Source organism: Mastomys coucha, unplaced genomic scaffold (genome assembly GCF_008632895.1).
Source record: "Mastomys coucha isolate ucsf_1 unplaced genomic scaffold, UCSF_Mcou_1 pScaffold1, whole genome shotgun sequence".
NCBI classification, from domain to species: Eukaryota; Metazoa; Chordata; class Mammalia; order Rodentia; family Muridae; genus Mastomys; species Mastomys coucha.
The window spans coordinates 85,267,185-85,281,609 of NW_022196891.1; the positions used below are offsets into that span (position 1 = coordinate 85,267,185).

Genomic DNA, 14,425 nt, shown 5'->3' on the forward strand with positions numbered 1-14,425 from the left:
CTAAGACGGAATGACTGTGATTCTCAACCCATCCTCTCTAAGGCAGAATGACTGTGATTCTCAACCCAGCAACTTGTTAGCCACCTTGACTTCATATTTAGTTTCTCTTTGCATGGTATTACAGTTTGCCTAAACCTCATCTGTTGATTACAGAGAGTATTCCCATGGGGGCTGTGAAGGCGTCAGACTACTATTGTTGTGTTAAACTGATGCCACAAGAGATTAGAAATGCCACAAGAAACTTGTCACTTGTATGACATTTGGACATGTAGATCTTAACATTCTACCTACATTTAATTCTATTAAAATGATTTTTTCTATATGTTTTATGTATTGGGTATAGTTCTCAATAAACATAGCCTGAGAATATACACCATTTCTTGGTATACTTCATGGTAGATTGTACACGGTTATTTATTTGTATGATTGTTCATTTGTTTAACAGGGACACATATAGACCAAGCTAGCCTTCAACTTACTGAAGGATGGTAATGACCCTCTGATCCTCTGGCCCGCTCTTCCAGAAAGCTGAGGTTCAAGCTCAGCTTCACTCTTGGTTGGTTTATAGGGAGTTAAGCCTGGGACTTGATGTTTGTTTAGCAAGCAATGGACAGAATGAAGTACACTCTCAACTTCCAGATTTGTTTTAGATCTTTCTTTGGCAGATTACAATGGTCACTAGAGTGAAATGAAGTTTTTAATATTTTTTAGATTAAAAAAAAAAAGGAGGTGTGGGAGAGATGGCTTACTCTGTAAGGACCTGAGTTCAGATGTCTAGGACCCACATAAAAAGCCAGGTGTAGCATGGGGTTCCCTGCCTCCAATTCCAGCACTTTGGAGGTAGAGGCAGGAGGATCCACTCTGAGTTTGAGGCCAGCTTGTTTTATCCCAAGCCATGTAGTAAGAATCTGTTGGAGAGAAGGCTGGGGTGGCCACTGGTGAGTTTATCTATACTAACAGGGCTGCCAGGGGTCACAAGGAAAGGCAGGGGTGGCTGCTGAGTGCCAGCCAAGCTCCTCTTTCTGTAAGAGAGCCTGTATCAATGGAATAAAGTAGACGGTGACAGAATAGCATTCTGGAATGTTCCATGGCTTCCAAGCATAGGCACCCTCATGTATGTGCACACGGCACAAACTACACACACACACACACACACACACACACACAAGACCCAGAAATAAAAAGGAAGATTTTCTTTTCTTTTTTAAAGACAGAGCCATGCCTATGTTTAGCACGCCTCTGACAGGGGAAGGAAAGAGATGGCCCTTTTGAGCAGGAGATTTCTTTAATTACCCTGAGGAGTTAATAATGGTAGGCGTCGCGTGTTTAATTCCATACTCTGAATGCCCCTCTCTCTCCTCGCCTTTTATTCCGCCTCCCCCCCACCCCCCAGAAACCTCAGCCTGAGCACAAATAAAAGGTTCAAGGCTTGTCAGCATTAGTTTATAGACAGCTGTTTAAAAATAATGAGATATTGGGTATTGTGAGGCTCAGGGCTGTCTTGCCAGACTCATTCATTTCCATTCACCTTTTGTCAGGCCTGCAGACAGAAGACATTCAATTAAAATGTGTCACCTGTTGCAGATGACCTGATTTGTATTTGTATGTGTCATAGATCCGGCCTCCATGCTGCACACAGACTACTTTGCCTCGGCTAGGGAAACGACGTGGTCTCTTGCTAAACCTTTCGCGGAGAGTGCTGTCAAACGATTGCCATTTCCTCTTGGGCTCCAATCCAGGTCTTGCAAGTTTGGCGCAAGGGCTCTGGAGCCAGGCAAGAGCTGTTAGGGTTGCACCTCGGAGAGCTTCTTTGGGATTTTTTGTCCTATGTGCGTTAACCCACGTATGAATTTCGGATGCACCTAGAAGCCTGTGTGACTTCCAGTGCAAGCTTTCTGTGTTAGTCAGGCAGATGGCTGTCAGGGAGCCGAAGAGGAAAGGTTCCCGAGGGCTGATTGTTCATTTATCTAGAGGACAAGAAGCTGTAATGTGAGCGCTGCCTTTTTTATCTCATTTAGAGACTAATGTCTCTCTGCTTCTCTGTCTCTCTGCTTCTCCGTCTCTCTGGCTATCTCTGTCTGCCCGTCTCTCTGTCTCTCATTCTGTCTCTGTCTGCCTGTCTCTCTGCCTCTGTTTCTCTGTGTGTTTCTCTTTCTCTGTCTCTCTGTCTCTGCCTCTCTGGCTCTCTCTGTTTCTCTGTTGTTCTCTCTCTCTCTCTCTCTAATTCCCTGTCTTTCTCTGTTTCTCTCTGTCTCTATCTCTCTGTCTCTCCCCCGACTCCCCTACCTTTCAATCCCTTTGTGATCTTTCTTACATTCTCACATATCACAGAATGTCAATGCACAGATGGAGTAGTTTTCAAAATTCCAGTTTTGTGGACCAGATATTCCAGCCCAAAGTAACTGAAATCATTAGGTACCACTCAGAGGGGCGAGGGCCATTGGCGGTGCCTACTGGGACTGTGAAATTTGGCTGCAATCTCCCTTTACTTCTGTGTTCTGGCACAGCCAGGCCTGTCTAGTGGGCAGTGCCTTTCCAACAAGGAAAGGAGGAACATGCGGAGTTATAACCTGCCCTGCCTCAGAACAAAAAAATAGAAAATAAATCTTTTAAACTTAATTAAAAAAAATTATCACTGGGTTTGCTCCCAGCCATGGGCTCAAGCATCTGACCAAGTCATAGACTCAGAGTCACTAGGGCTGAGATTGGATGGGGGAAGTCATGTGCCTCCTACTGGCCCTGTTCTGCCTCTTAAATATGCCCCAGTCAGGGTGGAGATAGCGTTTACTTCAGTAATTTTACTTTTAATTTTCTAGTATAGGCATGCTCCACAACTGTCACACCTGACTGTCTCTGGCGCACTATGGCTCTCCCACCTGTAAAATGGGACAAAAATCACAACTGTCTCATGGGCTTGCTTTGAGGGTATGTGCGCTAATACATGTAGACTTTAGTGTCTTCTATGATATGTCAGGCATGGACTGGCTGTAACTCGTAGACAGTGCTCCTTGAGAGGAAATCAGCACCAGGAGGCTGTCCTGTTAAAACATGGAGAAAGGGACTGAGTCTCAAAGCCCCATTTAACAATATTGCTCTCTACTTTGAGAGGGGTTGCAAGAACGATCCAGAGGTTGGTTTGTCACCTTGTCTTAGATGGTCTGCAAGCATTTAATGTGTTTGGCTTTTCCCTGGCGCATCTGTGTACACATAGGAATAATTCCCACTCACCCCCTGCTGTGAAGCCTATGACAATGCGTAGCTGCCCAGATTGTGTCCCAAGTGAGAACCCAACAGAAGCTACCTAGAAATTCCCCAGCCCTGGCCGAGACTCGGCTAATCCTTAGAGCCTCTTGCTGCAGCTCCTGCAGGAGAAGATCCTCTGTGGAGGGAGGCACTAGTAGGCAACAAAGTAACAGGATTGCATGTGGTAGCACACAATAGCAGGGTAGTTCATGGTAGCCCCCGACAACAGTGTAGCAGACAGTACCGGCAAGGGTCTATGCTGTCATACCTTTGGCTTTCTCATGGCCCTCTGGGACTCTCCTGAGGCCTATGCTGGATGACATTTGCCAAGTACAACTGGTTGTTTGATATTCTTGAGCAATCATTTCAAAATTGTTTGTATCTTGCTGTGGCCATTGGTTTCTTTCTTAAGTATTCCGGGCATCTTACCCTTAACACCTTTTAGCAAACTTTTGCTTTGGAACAATGTACTAAATGCCTTAATTCTAACTTGGGAAAGCAGGTGAGGTATTCTTAATAATTCCCCGAAGAGAAAGACTATTTAGGAAACCCATCTGACTTGGCAGGAGTGAGAGCTCTTTGACTTGGGTCATATAATATCATGAAAATTTGCATTTGGACATAACACGCTGGCTTAGCATGGGTCGACCTGGGTGACTTTGGCCTGACCCTTTCACTTTGTTGGTTTTTTTTTCCTCTTCACAGCATTTTTTTTTCCTCCCTGTCCTCCTACTGCTCTGTCCATTTTGTAAATTTGGACAGTGTGTACAATTTGTGACTCCCTAGTGGCACACAGGCATACACTGTATGTGAAGAAGCCCTGTGAAACGTTCTGGTTAACTAGGAAATGCCTACTATTAAAATCTTCTTTTACTTATTTATTTATTTATTTATTTATTTATTTATTTATTTATTTATGAAAAGATGACAGTGGTCTCCGCTTGATTGGACAACCCAGTTGCCTTCATTAACTTCAGATCTTTTCACACATACTACATCCTGGGCACGTTATTTTTTTTAGGTGGAGAAATCCCCTCATGTTTTAATTTTTTCAAAAGTAGTATACAAATAGCGTCTAAGTATAGATGTATAGAACACAGGCATGGTTATTTTCTGTGTGTTGATGTTCGGTTCTCACCAATCTGGCTCTCCCAATTACCGGTCACCAATAATGTTATTTATTTTTACTAAAATGGTTTTGAATCTTTTAAACACAACAGTTTAGGTTGTAATTATCAATTCTGTTCTTCCGATTGAGTAAATTACAGCTGAACTCAAGGAAAACATTATCATCTATCTATCTATATTTCTAACTATCTATCTATTTATATTGAGAAGGAACTCAGTTTCAAAAGAAGAAAAAACATTACCTTGTGATATTTTTTTTTTGTCACATGAATGAGCACATCCGTTGTCAACCATCTAAGTCCAAGAAGCTATTCTCACGTGTTCAGAGGTCTGTTTGGGTCTGGTTTAGTCTACATGCCACCCTTTCCAAATATGTTTATATTATGATCCAGGTGAAAAGGGCTGTGTCTCCTTGGTCAGATTGTGCTTCGGTGCAAAGAGATAAACTGAATGTCATGGCATAGTGTGAAAACATTTGCAGCTATTGTTAGTCGGATTGTCCTTTAAACTTTCACTGAGAGTGTAGCCAGCTCCAGAAAATCATCATGATGACAGGCACTGTCCCTCCAGGGGTGCATAAAAGGCACATTACCCCAGTTTGGGAAGCAAAGTTAAAAGGCAATAGTAGGTATATTTTATTTGGTCTGAAATATTTGAAAAATTTTAATATTTGGCTGCTTTTGATTGGGAATGAATTTGCACATGAATACATTATTATGTTCTTCTAAAACACATTGACTTCAGAAAAATTTGCTATTAATTGTTATCCAAACTTGGCAGGAGCACTGCTCTGCATATTGAATCTCTGTCAGGTTTTACTATAGGATTATTAATCTCATGCTTTATGAGTATCAATATCTAGTCGTTTTCCCCTACTGTCATATAAATAAAGATCACAAGTCATAAAAGAATCCTTTGTCCAATTGATTTTCATTTTAGAGAATAAAAAGTGAAATCCTCCTGTATTTGGAAAGCTCTCGACTATTTAGGAATGGGGTGGATGTATGGGTGGAGTAGATGGATGACAGGGTGTATATGCAGATATATGGGTGGATAGCTACTTTTCTACTCAGATGGCTTGGGACAGAGGTGGGGAACATTAGAGTCACTGGGAGCATGGAAAGAAAGTCAGTCTTGAAAACTGAAAACTGAAAAGAACATGCCTGGTGATAGTGGTTATCTCACACTGATAGAGAGAGAGAGAGAGAGAGAGAGAGAGAGAGAGAGAGAGAGAGAGAGAGAGAGAACATGTTCAATAAATATTTTTGAGGATGCATTTTCTTTAAAGAAATAGCAGTCACTTTAACTAAGAATGATCCCATATATATCTCCCCCATCCCCACACAAGAGAACAATAGCGAATGACTTAATTTAAGCTCCAGCTGGAGACAGTGCAGACACACTTAAGTCACCGCGCTGAAAGCTAATTTCTTGTGTGTGGTGTCCATGTGTGCATACTTTCTTGTGTATGTGTATCCCAGTATGTGATTGTGTGTGTGGAGACCAGGAGTCAATGTCCAGTGTCAATCCTCAATCACTTTCCACGTTAGTTTTCGAGCCAAAGTATCTTACTGAACCTGGGGCTCACTGGTTTGGGTTGGAGAGCTGGCCTCTGAGCCTCAGGAACTTCCTGTTTCAGTCTGTGGGCACTGGGATTTCAGGTGTGCCTTGCCTCACTCAGGGTCTAGGAATGAAAGTCAAGCTTACGCAATAAGCATTTTAGAGGCGAAGCCATCTCCCAAGCTTCCGTAAGTGCTTCTTGCTAGACAAACTGCATCTTCAGAAACTGAGCAGCATTGGGCTGGTGAGACAGTTCAGACACTGAAGGCACTTGTTCTAAGCCAGACCACCTGAGATCCATCCCCGGGATCCACATCATGGGAGAAAGTAAGCAACTCCTGCAAGCTGTCTACTGCCGTCTGTATATGCACATGAGCACTTAGCCCCTTATAAGGTAAATAAATAAAAGTAGAATAGATTTTTTTTTAAAAAAAAAGAAATCTACCAGCTATGCGTAAAATTATAGTGGTAATATGAATCCTCTGATAAGCTCTAAGAGAATATTCAGGAGCCCACACTCCAGATCAGATCCGAGCGATCCAAACGTCTTCTGTAGACTTTGGGTTCTAACAATTTTAGAGATGACTAAAGTGCTCTCTCCTCTTTTCCTTCATATTCTGTCCTTCTCTCCCTCCCCTCTTTTCTCTTTCCCCCTGAATGCCTTCTCTTGCTACATCTAGTAAGTACAGGTTAAATGTTCTGCCCAGGTTGAAGTGAGCTGACAGACATCAAGGCTATACATAATATCAGTAAGGTCCCGTACGTCTCAGTGGATTAAAATGGAACCACATCACATAAAGTGGGAAAATATTGGAGAGAGGTTGCAAGATAAAATTATGAGAGAGACAGAGCTTCATAAGTGGGGAAGGAAGTAAGAAGTGTCAAACTTTAGTAAATATTGATACAATTATGCAAAACGGATCTAACAGAGGAATGAAGCTAGAATTCTGTGAACATGAAATGCCTTGAAAACTCTAACTAAATATACAGGATGGGAGGATACATAGCTGAGTGGTGGATTTGATTTTCTTACCTTCTAAATTCCCTCTTAGGAAAACACTCCCTACACTATTTGCATAGCCCTGCCCACTTTTGGTTCCCATTAGTGTCAAATTGTAAGTAAGACTCTCTTGAGGAAATACGCTGACAGGTTCATATGGACCAATATTGGATTACATCAACCTCACACTCCCCCAGGTCTGTAGGAACTCTTCATCGCATTCAGTCCACAAGTACAGCTGAGGAGGATTGTAGATATTCTAGATGCTTCTGTTGACTAGGTCCCACACATGGATCTTTCATGAATGATGGAAGTGGGGGTACAGAAACTATGAAACTAGCACAAAAAAACCTACTTCTTTGATTAATCAAAGTGTGCCTTTGCCCTGATGTATATATAAATGGTGACGTTGATGGATCTGTAGAAATTGCCTTTAATATTTTCTAGCCATGGGTAGCCATACTTTTCAAACACTAAGTAGGGGTACAGAAACTATGAAACTAGCACAAAAAAACCCCCAACTTCTTTGATTAATCAAAGTGTGCCTTTGCCCTGATGTATATATAAATGGTGACGACATTGATGACATAGAAAATGCCTTTAATATTTCCTAGCCATGGGTAGCCATACTTTTCAAACACTGACAATTTTGATTCAGCCTCCATTTTTTTTTTTAAAGCCTTCTCATGTAACGCTGGTCCATTCCGAGTTCCACTGTCTTCCTAGCACTCCTGGGAGATGCAGTTGAGGTACCTGATTACTGAGGTAACTACCTTAACAGTAAGCCGGTGTCTGTCTCCGTCCACAGGAGTCCGTCTTGACAGAGTGCGTGGAGGTCGGCAGAAGTACAAGCGTAGGATAGATGCTGAGAACAGTCCGTACCTGAACCCTCAGCTGGTGCAACCAGCCAAAAAGCCATGTAAGTACGACAGATGTGCCTGGCTTCCCAGACCCAGAATCCTCCCGGCTGGCACTGTGTATCCTATTGCTGGCATGCCCACCCCTTCTGAGTCCAAGGAAACTCTTCTCTGTTGGAAAACGTGAACTCTATTCTCAGGGATTGTCTAGGAAGAACAGTGTCAACCCGACTAATGATCTCTTTCGTTTTTTTTAAAGCCCCCTACGATAATTCTCTACTCTCCCTGTTTGTGCCTAGTCATTTTGTAGAAGCGTAAGCATATTAATGCACAGCTTATATAGTGTGACTTTTACATTTACCAGTTGTCATTATTTGCAGAGGTACATAAAACGGATCATACTGTGATCATTAGTTCATTGGAGCTGTTAGTTTCAGATTTCACAAGAAAGTGACTTTTGTAGTTTTCCCTAACTAAATGAGTTTGGCTGCTCAACCTCCCAATGAAAATACATTAGGGGCCTCATTAATTTGAAGCTCTATAAGGTTAACACAGTAGCTAGCAATAGATTAGAACGAGAATGGACCCTACTAATAATGAGCATAGGTTGGTGGTTCCATCTCAGGTGCCCTTATGGGTGTTATAAATTGTTTTTAAAGAGCCCGTGATTTTATGATACCAGGTTGCAATTGGAAAGGATGGCTGGTGCCTAGCTAGAATGCAAACCCCATTCTCTTTGTCATTAACTAAAAGGGGCTGGAGTGTAGATTGTGGCAATAAATGTATCCCATTTTCTGAGAAATCAGTTAATAGCTACAGTGCCGCTAAGCTAGCAATCTAGATGTTTATGCTTGGCATTCAGAAGAGGCCCTAAGAGTTGCTTTGGTAGCAAAAATACTTGCACATACTGTTTTTTTTTTTTGTTTTTTTTTTTTGTTTGTTTCCCATAGAAGACACAAGCTACTCTTCTTTCTGTAGCCGTTTAAGAGAAGGTGAGACTGTTTTGATTTGCCTTCAAGGAAAAAGGAAGGGTCCATTTCTAGTTCACGTTTTCTAGGCGGGGTCAGTGCCATGCACCGTCCGTGCCAGCATCTGGGACTCTGTTAAATAAATAAAGCAGACCCTGAACTGTAAATGAAAGGACATTTTAACTGTGTTAAAGGCAAAGCAGCCCATTTTACATAAAATTAAAGCGTAAGTGAACATATGGCATAGTTTCTTCTTGCCTTTCCAGAAAACATTATGTTGATTATCCTTTCAATTGTCCAATCTGGCATCCCCTCCTCAGCCTGCGAAGTGGTTCGGCATTCTGCAGATACGATCTAGAAGTGCATTAAGCAGATTTTGCACATTATAATTAAAAACTTTCTGATAATATAATAAAATGCAATAAACACTAATGCTTAATTTCATTAGAGGGTTAGTGTTTCTTGATTCAATAATACCTACATTGCCCGTTTCGCATTTACCTGAAGCACACATTGACCAAAACCATTGATAATTTCCTCTACAGAAAGAGAAAGCAAGCACCAGGCTATTTGTAAATCAACATGGTACAGGGACATCTATCGTTTGCTGTGTAAACCTGAAAAATTGGGAAGTGGCTTGTCAAGTACCTCTGAGAAGATTACAGCAATTGCAGGGCGCTCCATTCGTCTGAGATAAAGACGGCTCCTAATGAATCGTTACTCATTATCTAAAGGCCGTTGTGTTAATTTTCCTTAGTCCATCCAATTAGTGTGTTTTCGTAACAAACATTTATAAAACTTAATTTTCAGATCCTGTCGGATAGGCGTCAGGGGACGCCACAGGCCTTAACGAGAAGGCAACTGGGGAGATTTCTACACCCCTGGATGGTTGTTTGTGAACTACAAAGGCCCAAGACTGAAAATTGGGTTGTATTGATTCTAATTAGGGAAACATTAAATAAGACTTAGCCGGAAACAGTGCTGTTGGCTATTCTGTTTGCTGAAGGATGGGGATGCCCAGGCTTTTGCTGAATCGCTCTGACCTGCAAGTCAGGAAGCTACGACTTGGCTGGAGCAGGCTGCATGCCTCCCCCTTGGGAAACAATAACATCTAGAATCATGATTCCCTAGGGTTACACACTTGTGCCCTTGACTGGTGCTTCTTTAGAACCACAAAAGTCAAAACTTCTCTCAGTGTAACCAGAAATACATGGAGTCCCTTCCATGGCATAGAAGGCAAACACACACCCCTCCTTTCAAATTCTGTAAGCTAAAAAGAACATATATCACCGTTAGCTAATTTGTCCCCAGAAAGTATGCTACTTGGAATTATTTCTACCCAAATATTAACATTAATGTTAGAGATGACTATCTGAAACAGATGCAATATCTATGTTCATATTAGTGTATTTTAAAATATATTTTTTAGGGTTGCCCGTACAAGACCTGAACAAAATCAAGCTAGCCATCATTCTAGCCTAGAGTTGGGGCGAGAGGTCTCAAGAGCCCTCCTACCCCTGTAAAATAAGGACGTCTTGACAAGTTGATAGCCTTTGAGGAGCCTGTAAGAATTATATGAAGGAGCAAGGATTGGATTAAACAATTAAATGATTAAAATATACCATATGAATTAATTTCAGAGAATCAATGGAATACTACACACACACACACACACACACACACAATTTCAGAAAAAAAAATGCTAGTCATGTCTTAGATAAGTCTCTTTGTTATTTCATCATAAGACCAAAGGATGCCAGGTATCATTTGAAATTGAAGGAGTTAAAAACAGAGTGGAAGAAAACGTGCAGCAAGCCTTGAGACTTTAGCTCTGACCACAAAAGTCATCCTTTAGACTCCCGATTTTCTGGAAAGATATTACCTGGGACTCTTAAATATGTGAATTGATTTTTACCCATTTGTATCTCCTCACGTAGGAGAAAGAATCCCATCTGAAGCTACATCAAGAAATTGAAAATCAGGCCAACGAGAAAAATCATTCTGTTAGCCGGGCTTTACGGCCCCTCCATAAACCCACACATGCCCCTAAGCAGCAAAACACATCCGATGAGACACTTCCCATCCGTCTCCAGTGTTGACTTTATGAAGATTTCAAAAGCATAGATCACAAATTTCAGACAGATAAATCTGAAGCAGAGAATGAACTGGGGACAAGAGATGAAAGTAGGAGATTAAAGAATAAGGTGCTCGGAGGAGAAAATGCTGTGTCGTATAAGCAGGCTCGTTTTTATGGGCACAGATATTAGCTGTATTTGGAGGGTTGGCTTGCTACATGGGACCGGGGAAAGGAGGGCAGCTCCTATTTAATGCATCCCAAGGAGATAGAGTTATATAGTCAGTAATTCATCCTGGCAGAAGGGCTCTGACCTTTGGCTCTTCCTTAAAGGAATTAAAACAGTTAATGACTTTTGTGCCTATTAAGACTATGGGCATTTGTGGGTCTTTGCTTTCTGCACTAGACCATATTTCAGCGCCTTGCCGTGGGCTTTTATTTTGAAACTGTTGTATGCTGTTTAATCTGCTCCCCTAGATCCCACTTAAGAATCAGAGAGCCAACCCAAGAAACATCTTGCTTGCTATAAAAATGTTCACAGCAGGACCAAGTCTCCTCTCCAGAAAGCCAGGCACAGAAAGGGATGGCTCTCTGTTGGGAACAGTGGGTTCTTCCTTGCTGTGAATTTTCCTAAACACTGCTCCAAGCACACAGGGTGTTACCAGGATGGGATATGCATGTTTTATGGTAGGATGCTGCAGTCGCATTTCAAAGTACGAAATAGCTTAGAGTTTATACAAGTGGGTGATTCTGCTGGTGAGCATGCACTGCTCTGGTCTGACCCCACAGATAACAAGATTGTCTCGCATTTGTTGGTGGCGGAACCAGAGAAGATCTATGCCATGCCTGACCCCACGGTCCCCGACAGTGACATCAAAGCCCTCACGACACTATGTGACTTGGCTGACCGAGAGTTGGTGGTTATCATCGGATGGGCCAAACATATTCCAGGTAAGTTCCCTGGAAACCCCAAGGAAACGCAGAGACCGCGGGCGCCTCCAGGTTTGTACATCCTACAGGAGAAAATTTTGCATTTTTCCCCGTGAGGTCGTTTCTGCCTCTCTGTTGTCTGCACTTACCTCAGCACCTGTTGTCTTAATTTAGAGCGTCAACTTTTATAAAGTGATCCGCATGATGCTTATACACTGTCTTGAACTCTGCTCACCAGTCATACCAGTCATTCCCTATTTGAGGGCACTATTTGCCAGAATTTCATAAAGAGCATGCAAGCTATAAAACCATTTCTTCATTATATTAATGATTTTTAATGTTTTCCTTAAGGAAAAAAAATTCTCCATTTTTTTCTTTTTACTTTAAAACTATTATTTTCAGCAGTAGGCTAGTGTGTTCTTTTCCTTCTCTGAACATTTCATCTTGGTACATATCATCTTCACTTTGTGATCACACATTTTAAATCAGTGTAATTAGATATTTATGATGTATTTACACACACACTGAAATGCTAGATGAATATGGCACATTTTCTCACACACTGACCCTGAGCCTGGGTTTTATTTCCTTCTTGATCCATCCCATAACAGCCAAAACGTAGACCTGGCCACATAACAAAAGGAAACCCTTTGAAAATGTTCATAATGTGTTCGAATTCATTTTCATTTCCTTTGGCTTTAGTTTTCAAGTAGTTTATAAAGAAGTTTTCAAGTGACAAGAGATGTTTTGCTGGCACACACAGTTAGCTTATTTCCGTCTCCTTAAACTAGTTTGTCTTTATGCTTTGAATGCTACAGTAATTTCTTTAATCAAATTGATGGAAGTCCCTTTCCCAGCCCACACTGAAACCAATTTATTGGTCATGATACGCCAGCCATGTCGCTAACAGTCGTAACGAACTGTCAGGCAGTATCGCAGTGAGGCTAATTTGAAGTCATTAGGTGTGCAGCGTTCAGGCAACAATTTGTTACAGTGGTTAGGGACACAGCTGACATTTCTGAATAGCTTTGTTCAGGGCAGTTCTAGATGAGACCAAGCAAATTGTAAACTAATTTAAACATCGCTCTGTATTATACTGGCTACTTTGTCTTACACTGTGTGCTAATAAAGCTCTCCAAATTAAGTCAGAACTGGTTAAATAGGTAACTCAGATGTATGCTTTGGCAAACACCCACACGAGAATAACAATATCTAGATGAATACAGTTTGGCCCTGTGGATCTAGGATAGTGAACTTAGATTATAAGCACACTTACATGGATTGTATGAAAAGGTGTGCAAAGGAAGGACTTGAAAGGAACCTGATGGCTAGATTTGATGATCCTAGCACTTATGAGGCTGAGGCAGGAGGATGTTCCTTGACTGTAGAATGGTAGCCTGCCACAGGGAAAACGCCAGATGGCACATCCGTCCGCACAGTAAATGAAAACCTCTCTGAGAAGAGAGTCTTTTTGGTGGTTGGGTTAAAGTAGAAACAGAACTAACACCTTTTGAGAAAAAAAATGTCTACAGTCACAGTTTTAGATAATTGAGATAGATCATTAATGTGGTAGGCCATTGTTCCATGTTTATACCTTTATACACATTTTTGATATCTGAGTATCTTCTTGATATAAATTGAATTACATGACTGTTCCCCTTCCCTCTATACCCCCAGCCCTTCCCAACTACACCCCTTGAAGTCTTCGTGTGCTTCCCAAATCTCAAGTTGACAGCCTGTTTTTCTTCGATTATTACTGTTACATACACATACATGCATATGTACATACATATAATTATCCTAACCCAGGGTTTCTCATCTTGGCACTACCGATACTTGGTACTAGAAAATTGTGTTACGGCTGACTTTTCCGTGTATAATAGGGTATTTGATAGCATCCTTATCACCTACTGACCAGATGCCAGTAGCACCCGTAACAAACAAAAATGTCCTCAGACGCTTCCTTAGGATTCAAGGGGACATTTCACACCAAACTGCCCACTCCTCCCCTCCATATTGAAAGCCACTCTCCAACTGAGGATATTTATTCTCCTCTATCCAAGGACAGAGAGATTGGAGGCAGAGAGAGATACAGCCACTCACATAAGTTCACAGATGTTTCCAGAATACTCAAAACACATTCAAGCCCAGTGTGACTCATAGCAATGGCAGAATCGATGCTAGATAGGTTGAGGTAGGACAAGTGCCACATTTTGGGTAGCATGGGCTACATAGTGTTTTTCAGACAAGTCCGTGTAACGTTCAAGACTATATTTCAAAATAATAGCATATTTAAGTTAAGATCCCCAGCACCACTTAATAGCTAGGCATGGTGGCACATATCTGTCATCCCAGTCCTTGGAAATGTGGAAACGGGAGGATCTTGGGAAGTTGCTCACTAGCCAGTCTACCAGTGAGCTTCAGGTTCTGTGATAGAACCTTTCTTCAAAAATAAGGTGGAGAGTAATCGAGGAAAATAGTTGGCACTGACCTCTGACCCCCATGCCCCCACCTCCGCCACAAACAAGCAACCAGCAAAGAGCGGTGCGTGATTCCTGTCATCATGATGTCAGATCACCTACCACTTCCGTGAGCTCTGCTCAGGTCTCTCAAGTTAAGAGATTTATTAAGGCCATATTTTGATACCATCTGGAATTGTCATGAG

General features: G+C 41.7%; 1 protein-coding gene across 10 annotated transcripts in view; it reads left to right on the forward strand.

The window, feature by feature from the left end:
* The window catches only part of Esrrg (estrogen related receptor gamma), a 628,608-nt gene that overhangs the window by 551,180 nt on the left and 63,003 nt on the right, over positions 1 to 14,425 (forward strand). For all 10 annotated transcript variants that reach the window (XM_031338245.1, XM_031338211.1, XM_031338220.1 and 7 more), the window contains 2 exons: positions 7,740 to 7,850; positions 11,620 to 11,781. In XM_031338245.1, the coding sequence (XP_031194105.1) occupies positions 7,740 to 7,850; positions 11,620 to 11,781 (273 nt within the window). The remainder of the gene's footprint in view (positions 1 to 7,739; positions 7,851 to 11,619; positions 11,782 to 14,425) is intronic.